The following is a 14,003-nucleotide window of genomic DNA, read 5'->3' as shown; positions in this document are numbered from 1 at the left end:
CATTTTTATAATTATTTACTCACCCTCATGTTGTTTAAACCCTTTAATGGCTTTCTTTGTTCTTCTGAACTAAAATGCAGATTTTTAACTCCGCGTGACAAGTGTCCTGAAGGCATACGAATGTGTTTGGTTTTAAACTAACTAAATTTTATCCATTATTTGATGAAAGTCTTGACCTGTGCATCTCTCTCTGTGTTGTTTGCCCATGTTTTAGCACGATTACTTTTTAATAATGTCTAATTACCGTAACGTAACGGCGATATCCACGAAACGAGAGTAGAAAACTGAGCTGTGTGGTTAGCGTGCGCTCTTACGAGAAAAGAAGAGGTAGAGGTCAAGACTTTCATCAAATAAGGAATTATATTTTAGTTTGTCTAAAACAAAACCTGTTTGTGTGCCTTAAGGAAACTTAAAATATACATTACAGCAAAAGTCATACATTGCTTTCAGATCCTTTAAGGTATCCAACGCCATCCGCGTTTTGGAACTAAAAACAAATGAAGCCATCAGGAGTTTGAACGACATGAGGATGAGTAAATAATGAGGGAATTTTCATTTACGGAGGAACTAATCCTTTAATAGCATTACTCATAATAGAGAAATAAGCCTACAATGGAGTGTGATATTTCAGCACAGATGGTATTATTTTCAATAGTGTGTGGAAGGGTAATTAAAAGGATTGTGATGATCGACTTACTCAAATGTCTGAGTCATGTAGCTATACGTTAACTAGCGATGCATACAGTCTGAAAAGCAGCAGTTTGGTCTCGGAGCTCAGCCGACGAGACTTCAACCAAAACATGCAAGTCACGATTTTCCATTTTCAACCTCCTGTCTTCAGGCAGTCTGGTTGATCTTATCGAGCCTGTGGCATAGGGTGGACTCTGACACTGGACAAAGCCAGGCTGTTTGACAGCCACCCCCCAGCTGAGTATACAGTGGAAGTCAATATGTTTCTCTTCATTAAAGGAACAGTATCCACAGGCCTCTGTCCTTTTAAATGTCACTCTATTCAGGTCCAGCCATCTATGGATGATTAATTAAGGTCGCCTTATTGGCTAGCAGCCCGCCAAAGCGAACAAAGAACTACAAGATAAAAAACGTGGTGTGATATTTCCTACACTGACAGACTTTGGATCAGAGAATCAGTGGAAAGTCTGGCTGCTGTGAGCGTAATGAAATCCACTTTATAGTTTGTCAACACTTTACATAAACCATATACGTAATACTTTTGTGGCATTTTACTATCATACTGGTTATATCAAGCTGAAAATAATATCAAGTAGAGAGGAATAGGATTACAAAAAAAAACAAAAAAAGCATTTAATGGAGATATGACCTGACCGACATAACTTTGATTAAAAAATAAATAAATAATATAATTCAATGTATAATACAGTTCCATTAATTAAATATGACCGATGTCTAATGTCTACATTGTTACTAGGGATGCACCGAATATTCGGCCACCGAAAATGTTATCACCAAAACAATATGGCCGAAATGTTGTGATGACGCAAACAGAAACCGTGACCTGCACGTGCTTGTCTGAAGCAACATGTCTGCGGTGTGGACGTATTTCAGTATCCCCGTGTCTCAATTTGTTCCCTAGCTCCCGAGGTCGTGAATCAGTATGGATCACAGATCGGCTAGCATGCGATTCGCAGATAAAATATGCAAATTTAAGTAGGGAAAGTTTATCATTTGCACGTGTTCCAAAGGCTTGCAAATGTTTACATTCAAGTGATTTTAAACAGTTTAACCAGAAAAAGACGATAAAGTGAGCAGCTTTCTGTACGCACAGACCTATGGCACAGACGCACATGCAGTTGTGTCCGGTCCAGCTCCAGTCAGACGTGATGATCCCTACGCTACGCCCTTCAAAGATCAGAACTCTTGATGTGTAAACTTTAGAGAGAGTTTCGCTACTGTGTCTCAAAATGTAATCTATTAAAATACATTTGGCGAATAGAACAATGAAAAACAAGGTAATGTTTTTATGTGGAGCGACTGTCTGTGTGTGCGCGCGCGTGTTAGTAGTGCACACACGGAGAGACGCATTTTAAAAAGCAAGCGAACATACAATCTTTCTGTTATTGACAGGGCATATACAAACAAAATGATCTCCACAGTATTCTTTTTCTAATAAAAACATGAGTTTATGTCTTAAGTGTATGTATAGATTAGAGTCAGAAACCAGTCTGTGCTTATTTGTAGTGGTGCACCGAAATTTCGGTCGTCTGCAAAGATTAAGCATGTCTTGATGTGTAAACTTTAGAGAGAGTCGCGCTAATGTGTCTCATACTGTAATCCCTTAACATACATTTGGCGAATAAAGCAATGAAACACAAGGTAACGTTTTTATGTGGAGCGACTGTTGCACTGTTTGAGATTCACACTCCTTCTCTGTGTGTGCGCGCGCGTTTAAGTGCCCTTAATAGTGCACATACGAGAGAGACGCGTTTAAAAAAAAAACAAGCAAACATAAAATCTCTCTGTTATTGATAGGGCACATATAAACAAAATTATCTCCACAGTATTTTTTTCTAATAAAAACATTTGTTTATGTCTTAAGTGTATGTATAGATACAGTCAGATTGTGGCATTAATGTTAATCAAACAACCCATGACAAAGAGACAAATAGCTCTAAAAATAATAATGTATTTAATTTACTGTGTTATGATTCATTTAATTTGATTTCCACCTAATGCTAATTTCAGACCTTATTAATGTACAACTTTGTTCTTTTTTATAAATGTTTGCAATTTCTTTATTGTTAATTAGATTTTTCCCAACTGCTTTTTGCTGATCGGAAAAATAATCTGATCTGTGCCTCAAAAACTGTAATGTGATCCGAACTGATTTGTGATCCATCACACACCCCTAGTAAAGTTAGTACACAGTGATAGCCATAAATGCAATTGTACTAATAATTGGCATAATAATTTCTTTCTGTGTTTTGGTTTCGGTTTTTCGGCCTTGGTTTGCTTTTTCGGTTTCGGCCAAGAATTTTCATTTCGGTGCATCCCTACTTATTTGGTCTTAAAGAGACAGTAACCTCAATTAACCTACTTAAGTCTGTGTCATTAATGTTAATCAAACAACCCAAGACAAAGAGAAAATCACTTCTGTGGCTCTTAAAAAATAATAATCATATTTAGTTTATACAATAAATACAGTATTATGATTCATTTAATTCGATTTCTGTACCTAATGCAAATTTCAGACCTTACTTAATGTGCAACTTTGTTCTTTTTTATAAATGTTTGTAATTTCTTTATTTGTTATTAGATTTTTTACACCCCTTTTTTGCTGATCCGAAAAATAATCCGATCTGTGCCTTAAAAACTGTGATGTGATCCGACCCGTGAGTTTGGTGATCCGTCACATCCCTGGTAAAGTTAGTATACAGTCATAGCCATAAATGCAATGGTACTAATAATGGCATAATTTATTTCTGTGTTTCGGATTTCGGCCTTGGTTTCCTCTTTTTCGGTTTTGGCCAAGAATTTTCATTTCAGTGCATCCCTAATTGTTACTTGCATGCAAAAATGCATAATTAAAAAAATTACGTGTTCCTGTTCTCTTTTGGGGAAAATAATCACTCCACATATGATTTCAGGGACACTTTTGCATTCCAGGCATAACATGAATAACATGCATAGCCCCAACTATACAATACAGTAGTATAGGTCTTTGTTTTACTGTACTGTATGCATAATAGACAGTAGTTATTTAATTGTGAGAATACAAAATCAAGGGGGATTGCCAGAACTCCATCTGCTCAAAGTCACTGCCTTATTCATTAATTATTCAGTCCAATCCACCTGTGCTGACAGACAGTCAACGGACGAAAGGGGTCCACAATTATTTTGGCCTACAGCAGTAGAATTAAATTCTCTCCTTAAAGTCGCAATGAAAATGAAAAACTGTCACATGTTTAGGAATATTGTGGGGTTTTTTAACAAATGACTTATCTGTGAGCTTTATTACAGCTCTTTGGCTTCACAGATTCAACAAGAAATCAAAGCTCTTTCATCAGACTATGAAAGCCACAAAAAAAGATTGAACGTCAGTTCACAGAAACAACTGAAATGGGGCACCAAAATGTGTTTTGTGTCAGTTTTGTTGAATTATGGTGGGCATAATTTGTTGCTTAGACATCAGGTAAGTCTACTTAGTTCTATTGGCTATTTTTATGAATAATGATGCATAAAGACTTTGTAGAGTTTTTGTTGTCTATTAATTATGCTTAAATTAATTATATCTAAATTATAATTTACATATAGAAATAAAAAATGCAAACCATGTTTATTGCGTCATATTAGCAGCAGAATGTTTAGAAACGACAATTAGTGAGTGACGCGTCATATAAGCCCTGACGTCATTCTCGTCTTCGAAGGTCAAATTTATTAAAAACATGCGATCAGCCTGTTGCAAACGAAACGTAACAACTCTTTGTACGGTATTTTTACAGCACCAAACGCCCTACCGGTCACTGGCTGTTTTGCTTTCTTTCAGAGATAAATAAAGCACTTAAGGACCCTGTGACAGTTTGCTGCAGTTTCATTGCACATTTGCTCAAAAACAGACGTTAGTGCACAAAATAGCTGCCAACTCTCAACCAAACTCTAATTTTCACATAACTGGTCATTGCAACAAGAATAATCTAAAACGACATGCAATAACTTTTATTGCGTTCTCGTTCTTAAAAACAGACATGCGCATAAGAACCAAAGTCTCTAAGTGAAAAAATAAAGTGTAAATAAAATATAACCGTATTTCTTACGTCTTCTTCCTCGCAGGCGGTTTTCTTGCGGTACTGGGCAGGAGGTCGGGATGAGGGACTCTTCCCAGGCTTATTCCCATCCTCAGGGACCTGTCCACCCAAGAGATGGCTGGCTTCAGGTGGATGAGGAAAAGATTTGTTGGTGTTAATCTTTCCCGAGAATCTCTGATAAAGCGAAGCCATGAGTCTGGTAAAAATCACTTAAGCATCTCAATGCGAGATATACTGTAGCGGCTGCGCTCCTGATGTACTTGTTTTACGTTATTCCGCAAAAGGTAGACGCTCTTCGTCTTCTCGAATTGCCGGCAGGCTGATGTCCCCAAAAGATAGACGAGTCCTTTAATGAAAATTAAAGTATAATGCGCTCCGTTAGTATGTATGGTAGTATTTCTCTGTTTTATGGCATTGGCTCGAGCCCGGGCGGTATGAGAGAAAGTCTGCTCTGTATTCAAAGCACGTTGTTTCCTCTATAGCCTGTCTGCCGAAGAGCGACTATACAAATAAAAACATAGTCTGTATTAAACTATATTTGACCATCAGATTAAACAAATGGACTTCAGAGTTTGCACTGCATTTTTTAAATGAGGCGAGCGATGTAAAGACAGACGCGTGAGTATGAGCTTTACGCAGAGCAGTGTGTGTGCGCGCACGCGTGTGTGGATGAGACGCGCTCTGCATGAGAAGTGACCACTGAGAGAGTATTTAACTGTATACACATAGATCTCCCTCAAATATCAACAAATATAGTGAATCAAATTGCAGCCTAAATAATTAGTTTATGGATGTTGAAAAATATGAAAGAATAACCTTTACTTCATACGATTGCTGAAAAGGTCAAATGCGCAGTACTGGAGTGCCACACTGTGGTTAAATGCAAGACAACATCTTAGGGAAGGACTGTCAACAGAGCACAGTGGTCCATGCTTTCCATAAAACCATTAAGATAGCAGGATTCAGTAGTGATAAAGCATAGATTGAATATCAATATATTACTTTTTTCAGGATTATTTTTTTCCATAAGAAACACCCCCAGAAGCTTTCTGACACATAAAAGGCTTTTGAAGGTGGAGAAAGTTTAACAGACTATTATGTTTCTTTTAAGAACCATTGCCCTTAAAGATTCTTTGGAGAACCAAAAATGGTTCTTCTATGGCATTTCTGCAAATAACTTTTTATCAACTTTATTAAGTGTTGCTAGAAATTGATAAAAATTTGAATATACACATGCTGGGTGAATATTGGACAGAACATGGGTTAAAAATGATCCAATGTTGGGTTTTTGTTATGCAACCATGGGTTAAAATAATCCAGTACACTCTAAAAAAAATGTAGTGCTAAATAGCACTAAAAGCTTGTAATCATAGGGGAACCATTTTTAGTTTTTCACCTATAAAGCACATGAAGAACCATCCGGGGGGTATATAGCACCACTATAGCACCAGAAATGGTTCTATATAGCACAATATGGTTCTACACAGGTGCTATATAGCATTTAAAATCGTTTCCCCTATAATTATGAGCCAGTGAACCACTTTTAGTGCCATTTAGCACTGTTTGTTTTTAAAATGTTAGTTGGGTTCAAACAAACCATTGGGTCAATTTTAACACAGCGGTGCGTTCTGTCCAATATTTACCCAGCATGGAATGGAGTGAATAAAAATATATGCTAAAAAGCATAATAAATTTCTGTGAGTGCCCGGGAGTCCATAAGAGTGTGAAAAGAGTGTGAAAAGAGTGTAAGTCCAGCTGCAACATGAAATTAATTGTGCTGCAGGAGTCGGACCACTACCATCCTGTAACTGTACTACTTGTGATGCAGAATGTGTTAGCCGAAACTTTTCCGTCTTTGACAAAATATTTTTAGCAGTGACAGAAAAATCTGAAAGCCATCTGTCATTTTGACAGATTACACTTACAACTTGTAAATGTAATTCCCAGCCCTGTCAAGTTGGCAAGTGCATATTTGACCTAATGCACAGACTGATCTTAAACTCACTCACGATACTTTGATGTCATAGGCTGATACAGATCTATGCTGCTGAAGTTTAACACTCCATTGTGATGGAAGAGCGGGAGATCAGTATTCAGAACAAAATTAAAACTGCAACGAGGTGTCGTCTGTCCGAGCTAAAGATACAAAATCAAATGAATAGAGTATGCATTACTCTGCCTTGGTGCGTTTATTACACAAAGACGAACAATTAATGCGCATTAAGATGATTTCAGACACAGTAGTGTGTCAAATGCATTTGAGTTTAGTTGAATTCAGATTTTACATGTTTGTTGATATTTTAATCCCAATAGTATTTATGTGCCTTGTCAGGCACTGTAAATAAAAAACAAGAATTTATTCTGCTTCATGTGATGTTGAACATGTAAAGTGATGCACAGTCTCTGTTCATCTGTTCGCTTTACAAAAAAAAACACATTTTAACTTATATGCTTGTCTAGTAAGTTTGTGATTAAAAATGAACATGTGAAGGAAAACAAAAGCTATTAAAGTGGACATTTCGCAAGACTTTTTTAAGATTTCAAATAAGTCTTTGGTGTCCCCAAAGTACGTATGTGAAATTTTAGTTCGAAATACCATATAGATATTGCACATTAAAATTGTCACTTTGTAGGTGTGAGCAAAAATGTGCTGTTTTTGGGAGTGTCCTTTTAAATGCAAATAAGTTGATGTCTGCACAAAACGGCGGTGGCGTGGTTGGATAGTGCAAATTAAAGGGCGGTATTATCCCCTTCTGACATCACAAGGGGAGCCAAAGTTCAATGACGTATTTTTTCACATGCTTGCAGAGAATGTTTTATCAACACTAAGTTACTGGATTGATCTTTATCCTATTTTCTATGTTGATAGAAGCACTGGGGACCCAATTATAGCATTTAAACATGAAAAAAGTCAGATTTTCATGATATGTCCCCTTTAATTGTTATCATTAAATTATGATATGATTGATACAATTGAATTATGATGAAAATGTACGACCCTGTCTGTCAAAATGATGGTGCATTTTATTTCATTCTTTACACTTTAAAACTACACTTTGCTGTAGTTATGCAGCGGTTTGCCAGTAAATTACTGTAGATTTATATTTATCTAATTTATAGGTTTAACAGTTTGTTAAAAGAAAAATTAACATTAAACATTAACAAATCTTTGTCTTTACAGAATAAAATTATAAAAACAGCCTAATACAAAGCATTCTGGGAACTAGAAATCATCATTAACCTTTTTCTGTTTTTTTTCTGATTTTGGTTTTCAGAATGCTTTGCATATAATGCTGTACTTCTATTTTTTCCTGTAAAAATAAAGTTTTGTTAATGTTTAATGTTCATTTATCTTTGCACAAACTGTTGCCATTAAATAACATAAATTTAAATCTACAGTAAGTTACTGGCAAACTGCTGCCAGAAACACTACTTAATTTCTATTAAAAACAGTGTAACCATAAATTGTAAAATATTTTCTAAGTAAAAGGCTGTTCATGTTTCTTTGCCAATTAAAGAAACTTCTTAGAATTTTACTGTTTTCCTTTTTTATATGCAACTTCTGACAAGTAATTCATATACACACTGAAGCTTATCACAGATCAATGATTTTAGTCTAAAACATTTAGACACATTTTTGTAGTGTGAGCCTTAAGTTCATTCATGGAAGCCTTCAGGAAATTCTAACTTGATATTGGTCCTATATCACAAATATGCATGGAAAATTAAATAGCATGCACTGCAAAAAGTAATTACCTTTTTTCTTTTACTGGCAGTTATTTCCATTATACAGCCATCTGAAGTATGCTTACTTAAAACAGAGCACCTAGAAGCTGAATAGCTTACAGCCTGCATAAATCATGCACTTTGTGCTACAAATGTGTTTGGATTTAATTGATTTCAATAGGCAAAAGTAGAGATGGCACTATCATGGATACACTTTAGTCATACCTCCTAGATAAGCTATTAAACCTGCCATCAGGGAGCCATTGTCTAAAATAGTGGCGTCTACATTAATTCGTGTGATTAAGATAATATAAGGTTGAATTTGTTGACTAAAGCCCTATTCGGACAGTAATTGTTTCTTGTGGGAATGTATTTTCATCATTTAACCTACAGGGGGTAGTCAGTGATTTTAAAAGTGAGGTGAGCTGACTCAACCTGACCCAAACCAAACCGTGGGGTACTATGCAATGGAAAAGTGCCATATTGCTGTCCAAATCCAGAATGTCAGTACATCTCCATCCACCCATGTAAAAATTCCTGGCCAAATTACCTACTGTTTTTTGACAAACACCAAGGTCGTTTGGTAATTGAATCACTGTTGGAATTCATATCTCTGAGTTTATAAAAGTGGATCAATGTAAAAGTCATTCTGCACTTACTTTTAGACCACTAAACAGCACCGCATGGTCATGCGTTTTGCGTTTATTGGAGATGCGTCTTTGTGAACATTTTAAACACTTCATAACTGAAATGATGAGAAGTATGGGCACAATCTTTCATTGCTTTTCTACAATGAGTGGGAGCTGATGTAAATAAACAAAAATATTTAAAATGTCTATTATCAGCAGCAACGAGTGCTAAATACAATTTTAATTTGTATTCAATTACACAACCGTTCCGTATACATAAAATCAAGTTTCATGTATCATGTGATTCATTGTGTAATTACCACACATGTAGCGCATTTCCAGGTGTTTCGAATTATAAACTCACACATTGCGAATTTATCTTCATCCGAATGCATGAGTTTTATCACAGAGGAGGCATGCAAATACATTTTTACAGACATCCTCATGAGAAACAATTACATTTACATTTAGCAGATGCTTTTGTACAAAGCAACTTACAAATGAGGTAAACAATAGAAGCAATTATAGCAACACCAGAACAGCAAATAAATAAGTGCACTGGAAATAGTCTCATCAAGTCCAACACCATATACATAGCCATGGGTGAGTGTTTTTTTTTGTCCAATTACTATAAGAATAGGGCTTTACACAGCCGAATAGGACTTTACACACCCAACTCAGAAATAAAAATAACATGTGATGAAGAAATTTACTTTTTATGCCTCCAAAACACACTATGTGTGTGAACGAAAACACAACTTTCCACAAATTCACAGAAAGATAGTCTTCTGACAATAAAAGCAAAAAGATCAAAAGCACAGGTTACTCAGCCCTGTGTAATATGTATAAGGTCTGTTACAATTAACTCCTCATAGTTTAAGTCCCGCTTACAATAAATTTGATGATTTTGTTTACAGATTGTGTCACTTAGTGTTCTGCAGCAAATGCAGCATAACATCATAAACTCTTTAAAAAGACACATCTACACTCACCTAAAGGATTATTAGGAACACCATACTAATACTGTGTTTGACCACCTTTTGCTTCAGAACTGCTTTTATTCTAAGTGGCATTGATTCAACAAGGTGCTGGAAGCATTCTTTAGAAATGTTGGCCCATATTGATAGAATAGCATCTTGCAGTTGATGGAGATTTGTGGGATGCACATCCAGGACACGAATCTCCCGTTCCACCACATCCCAAAGATGCTCTATTGGGTTGAAATCTGGTGACTGTGGGGGTCATTTTAGTACAGTGAACTCATTGTCATGTTCAAGAAACCAATTTGAAATGATTTGATCTTGGTGACATGGTGCATTATCCTGCTGGAAGTAGCCATCAGAGGATGGGTACATGGTGGTCAAAAAGGGATGGACATGGTCAGAAACAATGCTCAGGTAGGCCGTGGCATTTAAACAATGCCCAATTGGCACTAAGGGGCCTAAAGTGTGCCAAGAAAACATCCCCCACACCATTATACCACCAAAAGCCTGCACAGTGGTAACAATGATGGATCCATGTTCTCATTCTGTTTACACCAAAGTCTGACTCTACCATCTGAATGTCTCAACAGAAATCGAGACTCATCAGACCAGGGAACATTTTTCTATTCTTCAACTGTCCAATTTTGGTGTGCTTGTGCAAATTGTAGCCTCTTTTTCCTATTTGTAGTGGAGATGAGTGGTACCCGGTTGGGTCTTCTGCCGTTGTAGCCCATCCGCCTCAAGGTTGTGCGTGTTGTGGCTTCACAAATGCTTTGCTGCATACCTCGGTTGTATTGAGTGGTTATTTCAGTCAAAGTTGCTCTTTTATCAGCTTGAAAAAGTCGGCCCATTCTTCTCTGACCTCTAGCATCAACAAGGCATTTTCACCCACAGGACTGCCACATACTGGATGTTTTTCCTTTTTCACACCATTCTTTGTAAACCCTAGAAATGGTTGTGCATGAAAATCCCAGTAACTGAGCAGGTTGTGAATTACTCAGACCGGCCCTTCACTGGCACCAACAATCATGCCACGCTCAAAATTGCTTAAATCACCTTTCTTTCCCATTCTGACATTCAGTTTGGAGTTCAGGAGATTGTCTTGACCAGGACCACACCCCTAAATGCATTGAAGCAACTGCCATGTGATTGTTTGATTAGATAATTGCATTAATGAGAATTGAACAGGTGTTCCTAATAATCCTTTAGGTGAGTGTATATTCTGTAAACTAAAGAACAGGGACTCATCAATAGTCCCATCGCATAAAGCAAATTCTCAAAACTCATCACCTTCATAAGACATTTCATCTATTAACCTGAAGTGCGGTTTTGATACATTTAAACACCAATTTAATCCTTGGCACTGAATAATGCATAAGGTTTTATTTATGATTTTGCACGGTTATCTTAGGCGTCTTGTTAAAACTAAGCAGCATATAAAAACTCTGTTTATTATGACAGACAGTGATTCATGCTAATGTTAGTGTGTATATATATATATATAAAATGCAATTACCCACAGAGATGCTGACACTAATAAAATACTGGTTCAGATAAACTGCTTATCAATCAATTATGCTTCAACATTCAATTACAGCCTTGGCTCGTATACTGATGTGACACGTTGAACACTATTTAACAGCTTGAACTCTCAAAGCACCTTCATGGCACAGAGCCAATAGGTGTGTCTGAAAGCTGAAAATGCTTCTGGATAAAGGCCATCAAGATGCAGCAGATACCAATGCTTGCGCTACATCCTTTCTAGTATGATGCCTTTATTAAGGCAAGCATATGTATCATTTAGTTGCAAATGACACTCCATAATGTGCATTCTAGTTCAATGTAAGTAGATGTGATGTAGTGTCTATACAGTTGTTTTCAGACACAGTCCATGGGCTCTATCTTACACCCGGCGCAATGCACGACGCAAGTGTCTTTTGCTAGTTTCCACCCTGAGCAATTATAATTTTCACGTTTAGCGCCAAGTTGTTTAAATAGCAAATGCATTTGCGCCCCCTTTTGCATCCATGGGCCTTCTGGTCTAAAAACGAGGTGTGTTAAGGCGCATTGTTGGCGCGTTGCTATTTTGAGGCAACTAAAATATGTTTTTTCAATCAATATGTTTTTTGTTATTTAAAGAGCGCATTAGTAATATGGCCTATAAACGGGACGACAACGCGGGTTTGCTTATCACACACATGAATGCACACTCACAGCAGCACAAAAACGTTTTTAAATATGAAAGATTAAAGGATTGAATGTAAAAGATTATTATTGCGTCTCTTGGACATAAATGAGGACTAATTATGAGACGTTTGAAGGCGCAAAGAGCTGCTTCACCTGTAGCTTGGTAAGTAAATAAATGCTTTCCTTTAAACAAATGCATCTGTTTTTAAATGTTTTTTTTAAATGCTACCTCACGGATTTATTGTATATGATGACTCTGTATATGACTCTGTACATAGCGCCAGCGCAACTGGCTTTTGAAGGGGATGAGAGCTGAGACTCTCATTGGTTTATTGCACATTACGCCCAAAATACTCCCATTAATCATTACAAAAACAGGAGCAGCCCTTTTCGACCATGCCCTCGGCGCACAAACCATTTTTCCCGTCGTTAAATTAGCAAAGTGGATTCGGACACGCCTATTTAGACGTTGCACTGTGCGCTTTAGACAATGCGCTTAGATCGTTAAAATAGGGCCCCATAACTGATTCAGTCAAACTAAATAGCAGCGTTGTAGTCAAGACCATCTAAACCAAGACCAAGTCAAGAAGACCAAGACCAAATGTGTTGAGACCAATACAAGATCAAGGAAGGGAAAAACTGATTCAAAACCAAACATTAACATATATTAATAAACAATGTTTTTCCATGTTTTATCATCCAGCTAATATCTTATGATTTTATGCATTACGCATCAAATATTTAGGCATTTCGGTAGGCGTTTTAATGCAAAGCAATTTATCGATCTATACATTTTATAATTTGAGTTTCCTGGGACCTTTGCATTTTTATGCAATGCTCTAGCGTCTGAGCTACAGACTCAGGAACACTAAGTCTTTAAAAAACTTTCAACAAAACAATATAACACTAATTCTAGCGACAAGCAATTTGATGGTCCACACGAGACACAATGCAACTAAAACCACAGACAATCACAAGAGCGTGAGGGGGCAGGCTCTCTCTGTAAGTAACAATAAAAATGGAAATAAGAACACAATTTAAATCTGCATAATAAATAAATAAAAATAAATAAAATCCACAGTCCTCGTATAACATGAGACTTAGGCCCTGTTTACACGAAAACGCTTGAGGATGAAAACTAGGGATGCTCCGATCAGGATTTCTGCAGGCCGATACCAATCACCGATTTGTTGTCTTCGTGATCGGCCGATACCAATGCCGATACCGATTTTTCAAGCTAATATGCAAGCTCTTTGATGACTGTAACTTCTAACATTTTTTCTAGATAAAGTAATACCACAGATGTTGCATTTGTTATATTACTTGCAGTAATTAGGTATATTATTGTTTTAATAGAGAATCAAATAAATTAACACAACAAATATTTCTTCTGCAAAGAGAAATTTAATATGTCTTTAAAAAGGCTTATGTCTGTAAAATCTAATGAAAATAAAACACTTCACAGTCTTTACTGTATTAATTAAATATACACGCATTCGTATGAAGTACAACAGTTCTTTAGTGAAGAGCAGAGAGTGATTTTATTGAGAGAAGAATTAGGTTACTGTAACTTTAAGACTTGACAGAGATCGCTATGTACACGTGCACTGATGACAGGCTGCTGTGTGCGCGCGACAGGTGTATACAGACGAGAGCAGCTGTGAGGAAAATTAAAGTTTAAACGCTCAAAACTTTAA

General features: G+C 36.7%; 1 protein-coding gene and 1 long non-coding RNA gene across 4 annotated transcripts in view; one reads left to right on the top strand and one right to left on the bottom strand.

Moving 5' to 3' along the window:
• dpp6b (dipeptidyl-peptidase 6b) overlaps positions 1-14,003 on the bottom strand; it is a 174,108-nt gene that overhangs the window by 133,645 nt on the left and 26,460 nt on the right. The window contains exon 1 of one of the 3 annotated variants that reach the window (XM_055203015.2): positions 4,791-4,973. The exons of the other annotated variants lie outside the window; for them this stretch is intronic. Coding sequence (XP_055058990.2) covers positions 4,791-4,973 — 183 coding nt within the window. Of the gene's footprint in view, positions 1-4,790; positions 4,974-14,003 lie in introns of those variants that run through there. 3 annotated transcript variants of the gene reach the window in all.
• On the top strand, positions 4,419-5,162 carry LOC129442750 (uncharacterized). The gene is made up of 2 exons (XR_008643976.2): positions 4,419-4,594; positions 4,807-5,162. It is a non-coding gene; the product is annotated as an uncharacterized lncRNA (long non-coding RNA).

Source organism: Misgurnus anguillicaudatus, chromosome 2, assembly GCF_027580225.2.
Source record: "Misgurnus anguillicaudatus chromosome 2, ASM2758022v2, whole genome shotgun sequence".
NCBI classification, from domain to species: domain Eukaryota; kingdom Metazoa; phylum Chordata; class Actinopteri; order Cypriniformes; family Cobitidae; genus Misgurnus; species Misgurnus anguillicaudatus.
Note: the sequence above shows the minus strand (reverse complement) of the source record. Positions and strands in the feature narration are given on the sequence as shown.